The sequence below is a fragment of the Gracilinanus agilis genome, chromosome 1 (genome assembly GCF_016433145.1).
Source record: "Gracilinanus agilis isolate LMUSP501 chromosome 1, AgileGrace, whole genome shotgun sequence".
In the NCBI taxonomy this organism is placed as follows: domain Eukaryota; kingdom Metazoa; phylum Chordata; class Mammalia; order Didelphimorphia; family Didelphidae; genus Gracilinanus; species Gracilinanus agilis.
In genome coordinates this window covers 152,838,924-152,853,082 of record NC_058130.1, presented here as the reverse complement: position 1 = coordinate 152,853,082, position 14,159 = coordinate 152,838,924, and the positions used below count along the sequence as shown (strand labels likewise).

At 34.5% G+C, this 14,159-nt stretch overlaps 1 protein-coding gene across 1 annotated transcript in view; it reads left to right on the top strand.

Annotated features, from left to right (window-relative positions):
* Nucleotides 1-14,159, top strand: part of TGFBR1 (transforming growth factor beta receptor 1) — a 65,708-nt gene that overhangs the window by 22,639 nt on the left and 28,910 nt on the right. Inside the window, exons 2-3 of the mRNA XM_044657226.1 lie at nt 8,811-9,053; nt 10,256-10,495. Of these exons, the coding sequence (XP_044513161.1) occupies nt 8,811-9,053; nt 10,256-10,495 (483 nt within the window). The remainder of the gene's footprint in view (nt 1-8,810; nt 9,054-10,255; nt 10,496-14,159) is intronic.

Below are 14,159 nucleotides of genomic sequence, written 5' to 3'. Positions count from 1 at the left end.
GAATGGGGAATGGATGTCCTTTGTTGGAAATATTGAGTCCTCATACCTAGCAGATTGGCCAATATGACAGTAAAGGAAAATAATAAATGTTGGAGAGGATGTGGCAAAATTGGGACACTAATACATTGCTGGTGGAGTTGTGAAGTAATCCAGCCATTCTGGAAGGCAATTTGGAACTATGCCCAAAGGGCTTTAAAAGACTGTCTGCTCTTTGATTCAGCCATACCACTGTTGGGTTTGTATCCCAAAGAGATCATGAGGAAAATACTTCAACAAAAATATTCATAACTGTATTCTTTGTGGTGGCAAAAAATTAGAAAATGAAGGGTTGTCACTCTATTGGAGAATGGCTGAACCAATTGTGGTATCTGATGATGATGGAATACTATTGTGCTGTAAAGGATTGATGATCTGGAGGATTTCTATATGAACTGGGAGAACCTCAATGAACTGATATAGAGTGAAATGAGCAGAACCAGAAGAACATTATACACAGAAAGTGAAACATTGTGGAACGATCCAATGTAATAGACTTTACTATTAGTAGCAATGCAACAAGCCTGGACACTCCTGAAGGACTTATGTAAAAGAATGCCATCCACATTGAGAGAAAGAACTATGGGAGTAGAAATGCAAAAGAAGAACATATGACATCCCTTATCACACGTATGTATGGGTATGTGATTTGGAGTTTAGGCTTTAAAAGGTCACTCTATAGCAAAAATGAATAATATAAATGAAAATAGGTACCAAGGGATAACATTTGTACAACCCAGTGGAATTGCTTGTTGGCTCAGGGGCAGGGGAAGAGGAGAGGGAAAATGAATCATGTAAACATGGAAAAGTATTTAAAAATAAAAATTAATTTAAAAATATTGAGTAATCTAGTTTGGAAGGTAAGTGTATTTGAAGATGTGATATGAAATCATTCTGGAAAGAGGCTGGAATCAGATTGTGAAAGGGCTTACATGTCAAATACAGTTAGGGATTTGCATTTTCTCCTAGAGACAACAGGAGTGATTTGAGCCAGGAGAAGTGACAAGGTGTTAAGAGAGGTTTCTTAATGTCTCCCTTTTTCTCTTTAAGAGGCAAGGGAGCAAAAAGATTTCTGAGTAGGAGCCCCCCTTCTGTGCAGGCTGTCAGTTGATGACAGTTAAGAGGGTGTGGCTGAGGGTTGGGAGGCAAGTTGCAGGCAGAAAGGCTTTTGTCTCTGGGTTCCCTGGAGAGCAGGAGTATCTGTCTGTGTCTCTGAGATAAACTAGCAGTTGGAAAAATAACTGACAGTCCGTAAAGAGAATTAGATTTAAGGAAGTAGAAGGTGATTAATGCTTATTGATTAACTTAGGTAGCTAGATAGTGGGTATATTCTTAGACACAGTAGGTAAGTAGGCCGGGCCTGGCCTGGCAGAAGACACTGCCCTTGAAGGCTGTTAGATTTAGGGTTTTTTAGAAAATTTTAATTAGGATTAGGATCTTAGGTGTAGGTATAAGAGTTCTCTCACTTTCCTCTTTTCTATTTCCTATCTGAACTTTCCTCAAAATAAACTAAGTGTTTTGTGTTTAAGAAACTGCTCTCCTGACTTTTGTTCAAACTACCTCAAAAATTTTTAACCCTTCACAGCAGTCACACCTGGATTTAGAAATATCAGCTTGTCAGCTATGGAGAATGACTTAGAGGAAGAGATTGAAAACACAAGAGACCAATTAGAAAACTATTACATGGACTAATGTACTAGCAGCAATGCAATGACCCAGGACAATTCTGAGGGATTTATGGAAAAGAACGTTACCCACATTCAGAGGAAGAACTGCAGGAGTAGAAACACAGAAGAAAACAACTGCTTGAACACATGGATTGTGGCGGACATGATTGGGGATGTAGACTCGAAAAGACCACTCTAGTGCAACTATAAATAATATGGAAATAGGTCTTGATCAATGACACATGAAGAAACCAGTGGAAATGTGTGTTGGCTATAGGGGGTGGAGGGAAAGTAAGAACATGAATCATGTAACCATGGAAAATTTTTTTCTAAAAAATAAAATTAAAAAAAAGTTATTACAATAGGTCAGCAGAGGTGATGAGAAGTTGAACCAAATTGACTTTCCTGTGAGTTTGCAAGAAATGTTCTGGAAGTAGAACTTGATTGGATATAGGATAGAGAGTTGGAAGATTCCTAGGTTGTGAATATAAGTGACTAGAATAATGGTGGTGTCTTCAATTGAAACACACAAATTAAGAAGAAGGGATAGGTGTTGAGAAGATAGATGAGTTCTGTTCTGGACATTCTGAATATGAGATGGGGCATCTGGATGGAAATGACTAATAGTGATGTAGGACTGAAGCTCAGGAGAGAGAAACATTTGTGGGTAGGGGAACTTTTTTCTTTGGAGGGAATGGCAAATCATTCTGCATTATAGGTGATAATTGAATATGTAGAAAATATACCTAGAAGACCTAAGAGAGGACCTTGGGAGAATACCTTCATTTAAGATAAAAGAAAAAAAATGAACCAGCAAAAAAGGCAGAGAAGCAGCCTTATTAGTTGGAAAGAAAATTATCCTTTCTGGTTCTGGATCCAGTAGCCTAGCAAATTTAGCTAATCACCCAGGAAAAAATCCTATGACTACTAGTCCCTTTGTAACAAAGCTTCTGATTATAAAAATGGGTAGGTAGAGAGTTTCCTATGTAAAATCCTCTAAAAAAACCTAGTCTTTTGACTTTATTCCAGTAATGGAAATCTTTCAAAACTTGGCATGACTTGTGGAATATTAACTTTCCATTACCCTTTAAAAAAAACACTTTACCTTCTGTCTTAGTATCAATTATAAGACAGAACAGTGACAAGGGGTAGGCAATTGGAGTTAAGTGACTTGCCCAGGGTCATATAGGTAGGAATTGTCTGGGGCAGACTTGAACCCAGGTCCTCCTAATTCCAAATCTGGTGCTCTATCTCTACTGTGCTCCTTAGCTGTCTGCTACCATTCTCTTTTGGAAGGGAAACCATTCAGTCTGCTCTCCCTTAATTTTACTTTTTTACAGTAGCCAAAATCCCTTATTAGATACCCAACTTCCCTTTTAATCTTAATCAAGTGTCTCCCTTCCTGCTTTTCTTAGTAAAGAATTCTTGGCTAAGTGGTTTGTGAACTTTATAAAATCTGTTATGTGATCTATAGTTACTAACATTTAAAAAGTGTTTTAAAGTCTGCAAAGTATTTTATATGTTATCATATTTGATCTCTAGTAGTCTACTGAAAAGTCAGCCTTTTGTGATAAAAGGCTATGTTTTGGTGTTGGTTCTGAAATTCTTAAACTGTAACAAACTTAAAATTTTTTTTCTCCCCCCAATTACATCTTAACATTTTTTATCCTTTTTTTTTTGAAATTTTGAGTTCCAAATATTGTACTCCTTTCTTTTTCCTTCTCCCTGAGACACAAGCAGTATTATAGAGATTAGATTATCTGCAGTCATGCAGAACATTTCCATATTAGTCATTTCATGAAAGAAAAGAGGCCAAAAACGAACCAAAAAAAGGCAAGAAAAATGTAAAATTTTAAAAAGTATTCTTTTATCTGCCTTCAGATTCCATCAATCTTTTTCTCTGGAGATGGATAGCATTTGTCATATAAGTCCTTTGGGTAGTCTTGGATCATTGTATTGCTGAGAATAGCTAAGACATTTACAGTTGATCAATATTATCTATATTATCATTATCTATAGTGGTCTCTTGGTTTTGCTCATTTCGCTTTGCATCAGTTCTTTTAAGTCCAGGTTTTTCTGAGTATATTATACTCATTTTTTATAACATAATAGTATTTCATCACAGTCATATTACCACAACTTGTTCAACCGCTCTCCAATTGATGAGCATCCCCTCAATTTCCAGTATTTTGCCACCACAAAAGAGCTGCCGTGAATTTTTTTGTATATAATAGATCCTTTTTCTTTCTCTTTTGTAACTCTTTAGGAGACAAACTTAGTATTGGCATTGCTGAGTCATAGGGTATGCATTGTTTTATTGCCCTTTGGACATAGTTCTGAATTGCTCTCCAGAATGTTTGAAGCAATTCACAACTCCACCAACAGTGTATTTGTTTCTCAGTTTTCCCTTATCCCTACCAACATTTGCTTGACAAACCTTTAAAAGTTGTCTCTCTCCTAGTTATGGTTTTTTAAATTTTGTTGTGGGGTTTCATGGGAACATAAATAGGAATGTTTAGGTGGAATTGGACCCCCTTCATGATCTTTTTAAATTATATTTTTTTTACTATTAAATCTTCCTGAGTGCCATTGGGAGGAAGAAAAGAAAATAAAACTCGTGTACACAACAATGTATAATCAAGCAAAATAAATTGCTTACATGGCCATATTAAGAAAAACTCTAAAACAAAAAAGTCAGTAAACACTTAAGCCTGTTGCTTTTATCAGGAAATGGGTGACGTTATGAGTTCTGGAATTGTGGTTCATCATTTTGCTTTTTATGGAGAGAGTTCTTAAGTCTCCCAAAGTTGTTTGTTATTACAATATGTTTAATGTATAAATCTGTTTAGTTTCCTATCACTTCTTAAATTCTTTTCCTCCTCACTCATGATTTATGAGCCTCTTAATGCCAGGATGGTCAAAGTTCTCGAAGGACAATATTGACAATAGATATTGCCTGCAAATGTATCTTTCGAGGACCATTAAAAATTTCTTCTGAGGCCCAATTGGAATTAGTATCTCTTATTCCCAAAGTCCTGGTGAAATTAATGCTTGAACAACTTAACATTAATGCATTTATTTTAAAACCTACTGAGACCTTTTTTTCTTTTTGCTCTCTTGCCTTCTTTCTATCCTTCTTTTAACTTGCATTTATGAAGGCATAATCTTCAGCAAAACAGTAAAATGAAAAAGGGCTACTACTACCACCATCCAAGTTTCTTTAGTTCTTCTGAATAAAAATGATTCTATTTTTTTTAAAAGGATAATTATTCACAGCCTCTTTGAAGGCATTGTGATAGGTTCTGAAGTAGTTTTGGACCTTTGATTTTATTTTTAAACCCTGACCTTTTGTCTTAGAAAAAGTACTCTGTATTGGTTTCAAGGTAGAAGAGTGGTAAGTAACAGTTGAGGTTAAGTGCCCAGAGTCACACAGCTAGGAAGTGTCTCTGGGTCATATTTGAACCTGGGACCTCCCATCTCTAAGGCCTGGCTTTCAATCCACTGAGCACCTACCTGCCCCCACCTTTAGAGTTTTTTTTGGGAGGGGGCACTTCATTGATGGGATCAGTAGAGAAATGGATTAAATTGGACTTTTCACTCAATACATTGTGAAATCAGGATCCTCTCCAATTTGTCCCAGTATGCAGAACACTTTGGTGTAGTGGAAAATAACATAAAACCAAAGGATCTAGGTTTGAGTTGTGGCTAACACTTGATTGTGTGACTCAAACTTTACTCAAGTTTTTACATGTGCAGAATGGGTAATATATGTATGGCTGAAACCTCAGATACGAGAATGCCTGCTGATACCATCCATAACAGAATCAGTGGATTATTCAGCAGATTTGTGCACTACCAGCACCACTACTCTTGCACTTTTGGGGTCATTATTATTCTAAATTAGGACTTTCTTAAACAAAGGCACTGCAGTAACACTATAGCAAATGCCTTCAGCAAGAACACTAGAGGCAGACTAGAGGAAAGTTTCCCATGGTTGCATGAGTATCAATACAAAAGAAGACAAGTCATACTGGGTGGCGGACTTCATATTATAGCCTGTTTCTCTTGGGCAATTTAAAATTTATGAACTGTTTATTTTAATTTTTTTATTATCTAGAGTTTTCCAAATTTTTTTCCTGTTAACTATAGGTAATTGAATCCAGATACCAGAATCAGGGGATACAGGAACACAACTGTATTATTATAGGATTGTTGTGAGGTGATTACCAATTCCTCTTTGTTTCCTTTCTAGGATTATTATCTCTGTCTTCTTCTTGTCTTTGTGTATTCTAGGACTTTTCCCTGGGGCCTTTACTTTTCTACCTGGGCATTTTCTTTGTCCTTCCTAGAATTTTCTCCTTCCTTTCAAGTGCCAGCTAAAATCCCCTTTATCTACTGAAAGCTTTTCCCAATCTCTGTAGTAATTCTAATACTTTCCCTTTATTTCCATTTTGAAATATATATTGAATATAATTGAATTGAATATAATATAATGAAAAATATATTGAATATAATTGTTTGTATATTATCTCCTTCATTGGATTGTGAGCTCTTTGAGGGCATGAACTGACTGTATATTACTTTTTACTTCTTTGGCTCCCAGGGATTCAACTATCACTTTTATGCACATAATACTCAAATCTGCTTATCTAGTTATCCCTCTTCTGATAGGATGGACATCTCTCATTTAAATGTTCTCATAGTCATCTTAAACTCTTCAGGTCCAAAATAAATTCTTCAGTTCACCTTTTCCCCCAACCCACTCCTTCTACTTTCCTCATTTCAATTGAGGGCACACTGTTCTCCCAGTAATCAATGTTGAAAACCTTTGTAAGAAATATTTATAGTCAAGCAAAGCAAATTCCCACCTGGCATGTAAAAAATACATTTCTCATTCTGCATCTTGAGTAACATTACATCTGTCAGGGGTTTCCTTCATCATTTGTTAGCATTCCTTCTGGAGTTAGTTGGAATTAAGTCTTTTCAAAATTAATTTAGTTAATGTTGTTGTTATAGTATAAATAATTCTCATGCTTCTGTTGACTCTACATCAGTCCACGTCTTCCCAAGCTTCTCTGAAATTATTCCTTTCATCATTTTTATGAAGCAATGATGTTCATTCAAACAATGAATTAAATATTCATGTAATATTTTCTTCAACTATTTCCCAATTGATGGGCACTCCCTTAGGGACTTCTTTGCCATAATAAAAGGAGCTGCTAAAAAGTTTTTTGAGTCATTTCCCCTTTTTTGATCTCTTAGTATAGGCATTATTAGTATTGCTATGTTAAAGGACATCTGCAATTTTAGTAAATTTTTGGCATATTTCTAAATTGCTTTCCATAATGACAGGACTAATCCACAATTCTACCAACAAATATATTAATGTGCCTATTTTCCCTTAGTCCCTCCCATATTTGTCATTTCCCCTAAGTTTTTCCAGTCTGAGGCAAAATGATTGTCTCTTGGATCCCCCTGCTCCTTTAAAGATTAAGGCTCAACTCCGGTGCTATCTCCTTTGGTAATCCTGTTCTAATTTCTGCATTCATAACTGTTTATCTTGCCTTTCCTCCCCAACCCCAATCATTTTGTATATATGGCTTGTCTTAGGGGTTGAATATGTTGTATCCCCTCAGTAGAGTGTAAGCTTCTTTACAAGAATTGTGTTGTGGTTTTACCCCCAAAGCCTAGTACAATCCATGTATGTTCTTAATAAATGCTTGTTGTTTGTTTGAATTGTAAAATATAAATGTAAAATGTAAACTTAATAATCTGTCTTAGTGATAACTTTATCTTTAAAAGGAACCAATAAAGGGAAGTTCTATTCTTGATCTTCTTCTCACTAACAGGGAGGAATTGTTTATTAGGTGGATATAGTAAGAACCCTTTGGGGAAGTGATTTAGTGATACAGAAAGAGAAGAAACTTGGGCCTAGTCTAACATGCCCTCTAGATTTTAGGAAAGAAGATTTTAAAGGCCTTGGGGAGATATAGTTAAGAGTTCTTCAAAGGACATTGCCAAGGGGAAGTCAGTCAGCCCAGAAAGGATGGAAGGTGCTGAATCATTCAATGAGCAAGAAAAGTAGAATCCTGTAAAAAGTGTCAGACAAGCTGATTCTAAGACTGAACTGAAGCTAATGAAGGAAGCTAGGCAACAAAAGTTTTTTTGGATAGCTTTATTGGGAGAATAGAATGTCAAAAGAAGGCTAGGATTTTAGCTTGGGATGAACAATCTGCAGCTGAAGTTCAGCATTCTTATTTCCTTCAAAGTTGTTTTTCTTTATATTGTTGTCCTTGTATAATTTATTCTCCTGGATTCCTTACTTAGCTCTGAAGTTCTCTTTCATAATTTCTTATTATGTATATGTCAGTTTGTCCAGCCATTCCTCAGTGGTTGAGCACTTTCTTAGATTCTAGTTTTCTTCTTTTCCTTTTTGTTACCTTTTAATCATCACTTTAGAAGTCAGGAAGTTTGTTTTGCTTGTATAGATTTGAGATACCTAAGTGGTATAGTAGGTAAGAGCTTTGGACTTGGAGTTGGGAAGACCTGAGTTCTAATCCTACATATGACTTACTTGGGCAGGTTCTTTTCATCTGCTTGCTTCAGTTTCTTCATCTGAAGATCCTCACATATCATAAAAGGTGGTTAAGAATAGCACCTACATCACAGGGATGTTGTGAGGGTCAAATGAGATATTTGTAAAGCACTTAGCACAGTGTCCTGCAGGTAGTAGGTACTATGTAAATAGGGGGAGAATAGGAGGATCAGGCATAAATATTGTCTTTGTGCTTTTGTTAACTAGGGAGTGACAGACAGGCAAAAGAGACAATGGACAGTGAATTTCAGCTTCTCTCTTTTATTACCTTAATATAGTATATCTCACTCCTTACTCAGTACATGCTTTCTTTATACATTAAAAAAAAAAGAATTTGGGTTTAGATACAGGCAAATTTCTCATCAGCCAAAAGTAATTGGAGACTCAAATAAAGTATCTTGATAGGTTTGACTGGTTAGTTTAATATTGGTGGTATTTATGTAAGTATAGGGTCACTTACAATTTTTCTCAATAAAAAGCTTTTATTTCTAATACTGCATTTTTCTTTCTAGGTTTGCAGTGTTTCTGCCACCTCTGTATTAAAGAAAATTACACATGTGTGACAGATGGACTTTGCTTTGTTGCTGCAACGCAAAGTGCAGATAAAGTTGTATACAATAGCATGTGTATACCAGAAGCTGATTTAGTTCCTCGAGATAGGCCATTTATATGTGCCCCCTCTTTAAAAGATGGGTTTTTGATGTCACCTTTCTGTTGTGCCAAAGATCACTGCAATAAAATAGAATTCCCAACAGGTAAGTTTGTTATTTTTTCCCTTGTTTAGACTCATGCAATTTAAACATGCAAAGGAATCTTCTACATTAGCAGTTCCCAAACTTTTTAGTCTCAGGACACTTTCAGAATCTTAAAATCATTGAGAACCACCCTTTCCTCTTTTCCCCCATGAACATTTGTCTTATGTGGGTTGTACTGATCAATTACTGTATTAGAAATTTTAAAATGTCTTTGAAGCAAGGTGAGAAATGAGATGACTGCCTTGGGTTCCTTAGGTGGATATCTGGGAAGAATTCTCCATGTCTTCTTCCTTTTTTGCCCTCTCCAACTTGAGGGGGAAGCCTCAGAACACATACACTTGTAAAAGTATTAAATAGAATATATTAAGAAACATTGGTTGGGCTAAAACTAATATAAGAATAGTTGAATAGCTAAACAGAGAGAAAATCTTGAATGTTGTATGTCGTTCCTTAAAGGTATGGAGCCCACCAGATAGGAAAGATAGATGATTAAGATCAAGAATTCTGATTTAATTGATGAATATCTCTCCTCCTCCTTAAAGATATCATTTCCTTAGAAATAAAACCTGTAACTGATAGGTTTAATTCTTTGGATCTTAATTTCCTCATCTGTAGCATGAGCATGTCAGACTAGATAATGTCTAAGAACTAACATTCTGTATATGCATATATCTTTGTATTTATTAATATTGCAAGTGAATTAAATAAAACTGTTCTAATTCAAGATTAGACCACAGTACAAGAATTTTATTAAGAATAGGGTGAACTATAGTTAGGTAGCAACTTTACTAATACTGTAGATCAAATGAAGCACTCTTGCCTAAAGTTCGGATCTTGAACAGCATAGTTAAGACATCTTTCTGCTTTCTATGACATTACTATAAAGAAGTAAGTAGAGCTGTTGGCCATGCAGCAGCAGTCGTCAGGATTTTCCTAATAATATCTTTTGTTGTATTTTTGTCTGTTTACTAGATCCCAGTGTCTTATCTATAGCTATACAAATAAATATGAGGCTAGACTGACTCCCCCATGAAATGCCCATGGTTACAAATGCATGATAGATCAATATAATTTAACCCAGAAATTTTTTTGTTGCATGAGAAATGTAATAGTGGCAGATAAATATGTGACAGTGAGCTTATTTGAAATTAACGTACTCTTACTGCCTAAAAATTTTTTACCATCCCTTCTCCCCCATTTAGGTACCCCAGTGAAACCATCTCCTAATCTTGGCCCTGTGGAATTGGCAGCTGTTATTGCTGGACCTGTCTGCCTTGTCTGTATTTCATTGATGTTGATGATCTATATTTGCCACAATCGTACTGTTATACATCATCGTGTTCCAAATGAAGAAGATCCCTCTTTGGATCGTCCTTTTATTTCAGAGGGTACAACATTAAAGGACCTAATTTATGACATGACAACATCTGGATCTGGGTCAGGTATTGCATTTAGGTTTTTGATTAGGAGATTTAAGTAATTTTAAATTTATATTATCCTTAATTATTGTTGTCTGTCACCCAAACCTTTTAGTACAATTGATTAAAGCAAGGAGCTAATGAAGAGCTATGTCAGATTTGATCCTCATGGGTACATTAATTTGTTACAGTTAAAATCATAGCATTATTTTATTATTCCCTATCTTTATCTTATAGACTGGGTCCTAGGGGATTTTGTGTGAAAAGATGCAGCTTATTGTAGAATAATATTTTAGATCTGGAATTTTGGATTAAAGGCTATTTATTAAGTTTAGCTCATCCATTATGCGACAAAAATAACACTAGGCTAAGAGTCAGAAAGAAGATTATAAGTATACTTTTCTGCTAACTCATGTGAATTAGGAGGAATTAGGCTCTCTGGTTTTCAGTTTTTGTATCTTAGTAACTAATGGTAGTAAGTAATTTTAATATCTCCAAATTTTTTTTTGAAGGTAAAGCATACTTTTTAAAAAAGTTTTTTTTAACTATAAGGAGTTAACCAAATATAAAATTAATTTCATAGATTGTTTTTTGAAAAGGCTATAAAATGAATCAAAACAATAAAAAAAACTAATTTGAGATGCTTTCTACCAGAGAGAAATGTGTCCCTCTAAGAAGATAAAATAAATTCCTTTATCTTTAAAATCTAAAGTGATAAATGCCATTGTTATAGCCATTTTAGATCACAATTTTATTAGTGTAGGTAAGTACCTTCCCATGAGGTATATTGCAATCACTTAGGCAGTCTCAAGAATTATTCTAGCCAAACAAAATTCATTGCCTAATGAACCGGCCTTCTGAAGATGACTTTCTCTAATCTTACCTAACTTGGTCCTCAGATGTCAGTACAGAAAGACCTCTATACTAAGCCATTTCATCATGGTAGGCTTGCAAGGATTTATGCTTCACTGTGATATCCTTTTAAGAACCAGGTTACTCTTATAATATATAATTAGGCTTCAAAGAAAAAATTTATGGGAGAGTAATGATACTAGCAGAGATAAAGCAATTTGCCTTTATTTCATTTATGATGTAATATATGTTACCTAAAGGCTTGCTTTATAGAATCTTAACTTTACAAAATCTGTGTCCCAGTTATACACCCAAACAACTTCATTTGGGGCTATATGTACTAATAGATATATTGATTTGAATTAGAAAAACTATGCCTTAAAGGTTTGTATAATTAAGTAATGAAGACTATATCTACAAGAACTTAATAAGAACTTTCAGAGATTTAGCAAACTGTAATCATACACAATAAACTGTGATTCACCCAATTCTTGGCACATGGAAGGTGCCTAATAAATGTTTATTGATTGGTTTGAGGAAGAGCCTAATTAAAACTCCTCAAGATGTAATACTTTTATAGTTCAATTTGAAATATAGTTTAGTAGCAGAGAGGAGTAGGTAGTCACATACTTTTTATACAGGCTTGTTTTCAGCCAGACATGTACAGATTTGAGTTTAAATAGATTTTAAAGTGCAATATTTTAATTTTTGAAGAATTGGAAATATATTTTGTGCATAGGCATAATCTCATACTGTTTGAATATCTTTCATTCAGATCATTTATAATTTCTATCATCATTCCCCAGTATAGCTGCTCAAGCCATTTCTGTTTTGGGGTTTTTACAATCATTTCTCAAAATACACAAGGGCTAAGCAGAAGAATAGAAGTATTGTAAATTAAAATCCATTATTCTTAGTTTTGTATGCTTACCTAGGTTTCATTAGTGATGGAACAGCTAGAATATACTTAAAAGGGAATTTGACTGTGTAAGAGGGAAATTTTGTGAACTTTTGTTATTAGCACTGACTGAGCACAGGCATATGTATTGTGAACTTCAAGAAAATTTGAGTAGATACACAAGCAAACTTAAGAGATAAATTAGGGCAGAATTGGCAAACCTTTAACTTACCAGAGACACTGAGGGAGAAATGCTTGCTTTGCATGGCTAGACAGAGGGGTGGGGCAATCAAAAAGTGACCTCGGCCTTGGTAAGAAGGGGAACAGAAAAGTTCCCCCAAGTGCCGGCTATGCACGTGTGCCATGTCTTCATCAACACAGAATTAAGGTATGGTTATTTTTATATAATAACAATACTTTGAATTTTTTAAAAGGATTTCCCGCAGTGTTCTTTTAAACTATTTGGTTCTCTAATACATTGGTGTTTAATGCTTAATTTTTACCTACTTCAATAAGGAGATCAGGAAGCATAGAAACTTAAAACTAAAAAAGTATCTGATTATTTAAAATTAGGGATAAATAATCACTGAATCTATAATGTAAAACAATGGAAAAATAAGTTTACAGATATTTTCCTTTCATGTTATGCTTCAAGAATACATTGCAAAAAGTGATGCACTTCCTGTATAAATATTGTTCCTTCTTAGGTATATAGTTTCACAGAGTTTTAAATATATAATTTGACACTTTGCTTTCTTTTATCACAAAAGTATTAAGGATAAAATTAGATTAATTCTTCCATATTTTAGTTGTACTTTTATAGAAATGGAGAAAAAGGGTTTGATTTTTAGTTTGTGGCTTATTTTTTTTTTTGGTAGTAAATTCTCAAGGTTAGTATCACCTTCCTCTTATTTGCTAAGTAAAGTCTTATAAAAATAAGCATAATTCAGGATGGCTTTTTTTTAATGGAAAGATAACAAAATTAAATTATCTAGGATTTGTATTTTAGCTATATCTTCACAATTGTTTAACGAACTATCCATCAGCAAAAGCAGCCTTCCTTGGTGGACATGAGACTTATCTTTTTCTCTCCTCCCCCAAATGGACTAATTTTAAACATGAATGTCTGTCATCACCAAACGATTAAACGTTACCAATCAGAACACTGATCATTGTTCACAAGGAAGAACAATTAAGTTAGTGAATTATGTTGATATTTGTTACATTTATATTTTCAAAATGTTTTCACATTTCACATCCAGGGATCTAAGCTTACAAATGTGGTTTCATTTACTCCCTGAAGATGGTCTTCAGCCAAGATAGGGTAGTAAGGATTTGTTACTTAGTTAATTATTGGAGTAGTTGAACTTGGAAGCAAACAACCTTTAATTAAATAAATGGACAGTTAGCCTTGAGAAATGTGAAAAAAGCATAATTTACTTTTTTCCCCTGGGGTAAATGGTAGGATTTAATATAATGTTTTATATTTGCATGCATTTGCATCCTTTTATGAGTAGAAGTTCTTAGAGGGCAGAGAGTAAATAAAATAGCCTAATATAATGCTATATTTGAATATATATTTGGAATTTCATACACATTTTAACCTGAGGCTAGTTTAATTTAAATTTGCCCCCCTAACAAAATAAGCAGTTTTTTGTTATTAACGTGACAAATAGTAAAATGCATACCACATTCTTTTCAGATCTGTATGATGCTAGATATTTTTTAAAGCTTTTAAAATTTTTACTAAAACTCATTTTAACCTTAAAGAAACCTGAACTCCCTGAATGGTAGTGCTTTCCCTCTTTGAAATTACTTCTATTTTACGTTGTATATGTCTTCATATGTAGGAGATTGTTTTTGTCTTTCTTCATATCCTCAGTATTTCCCACAGTGCCTAGCTATGGTGCTGACTGACTTGTTCTGAGTCCAAACTCC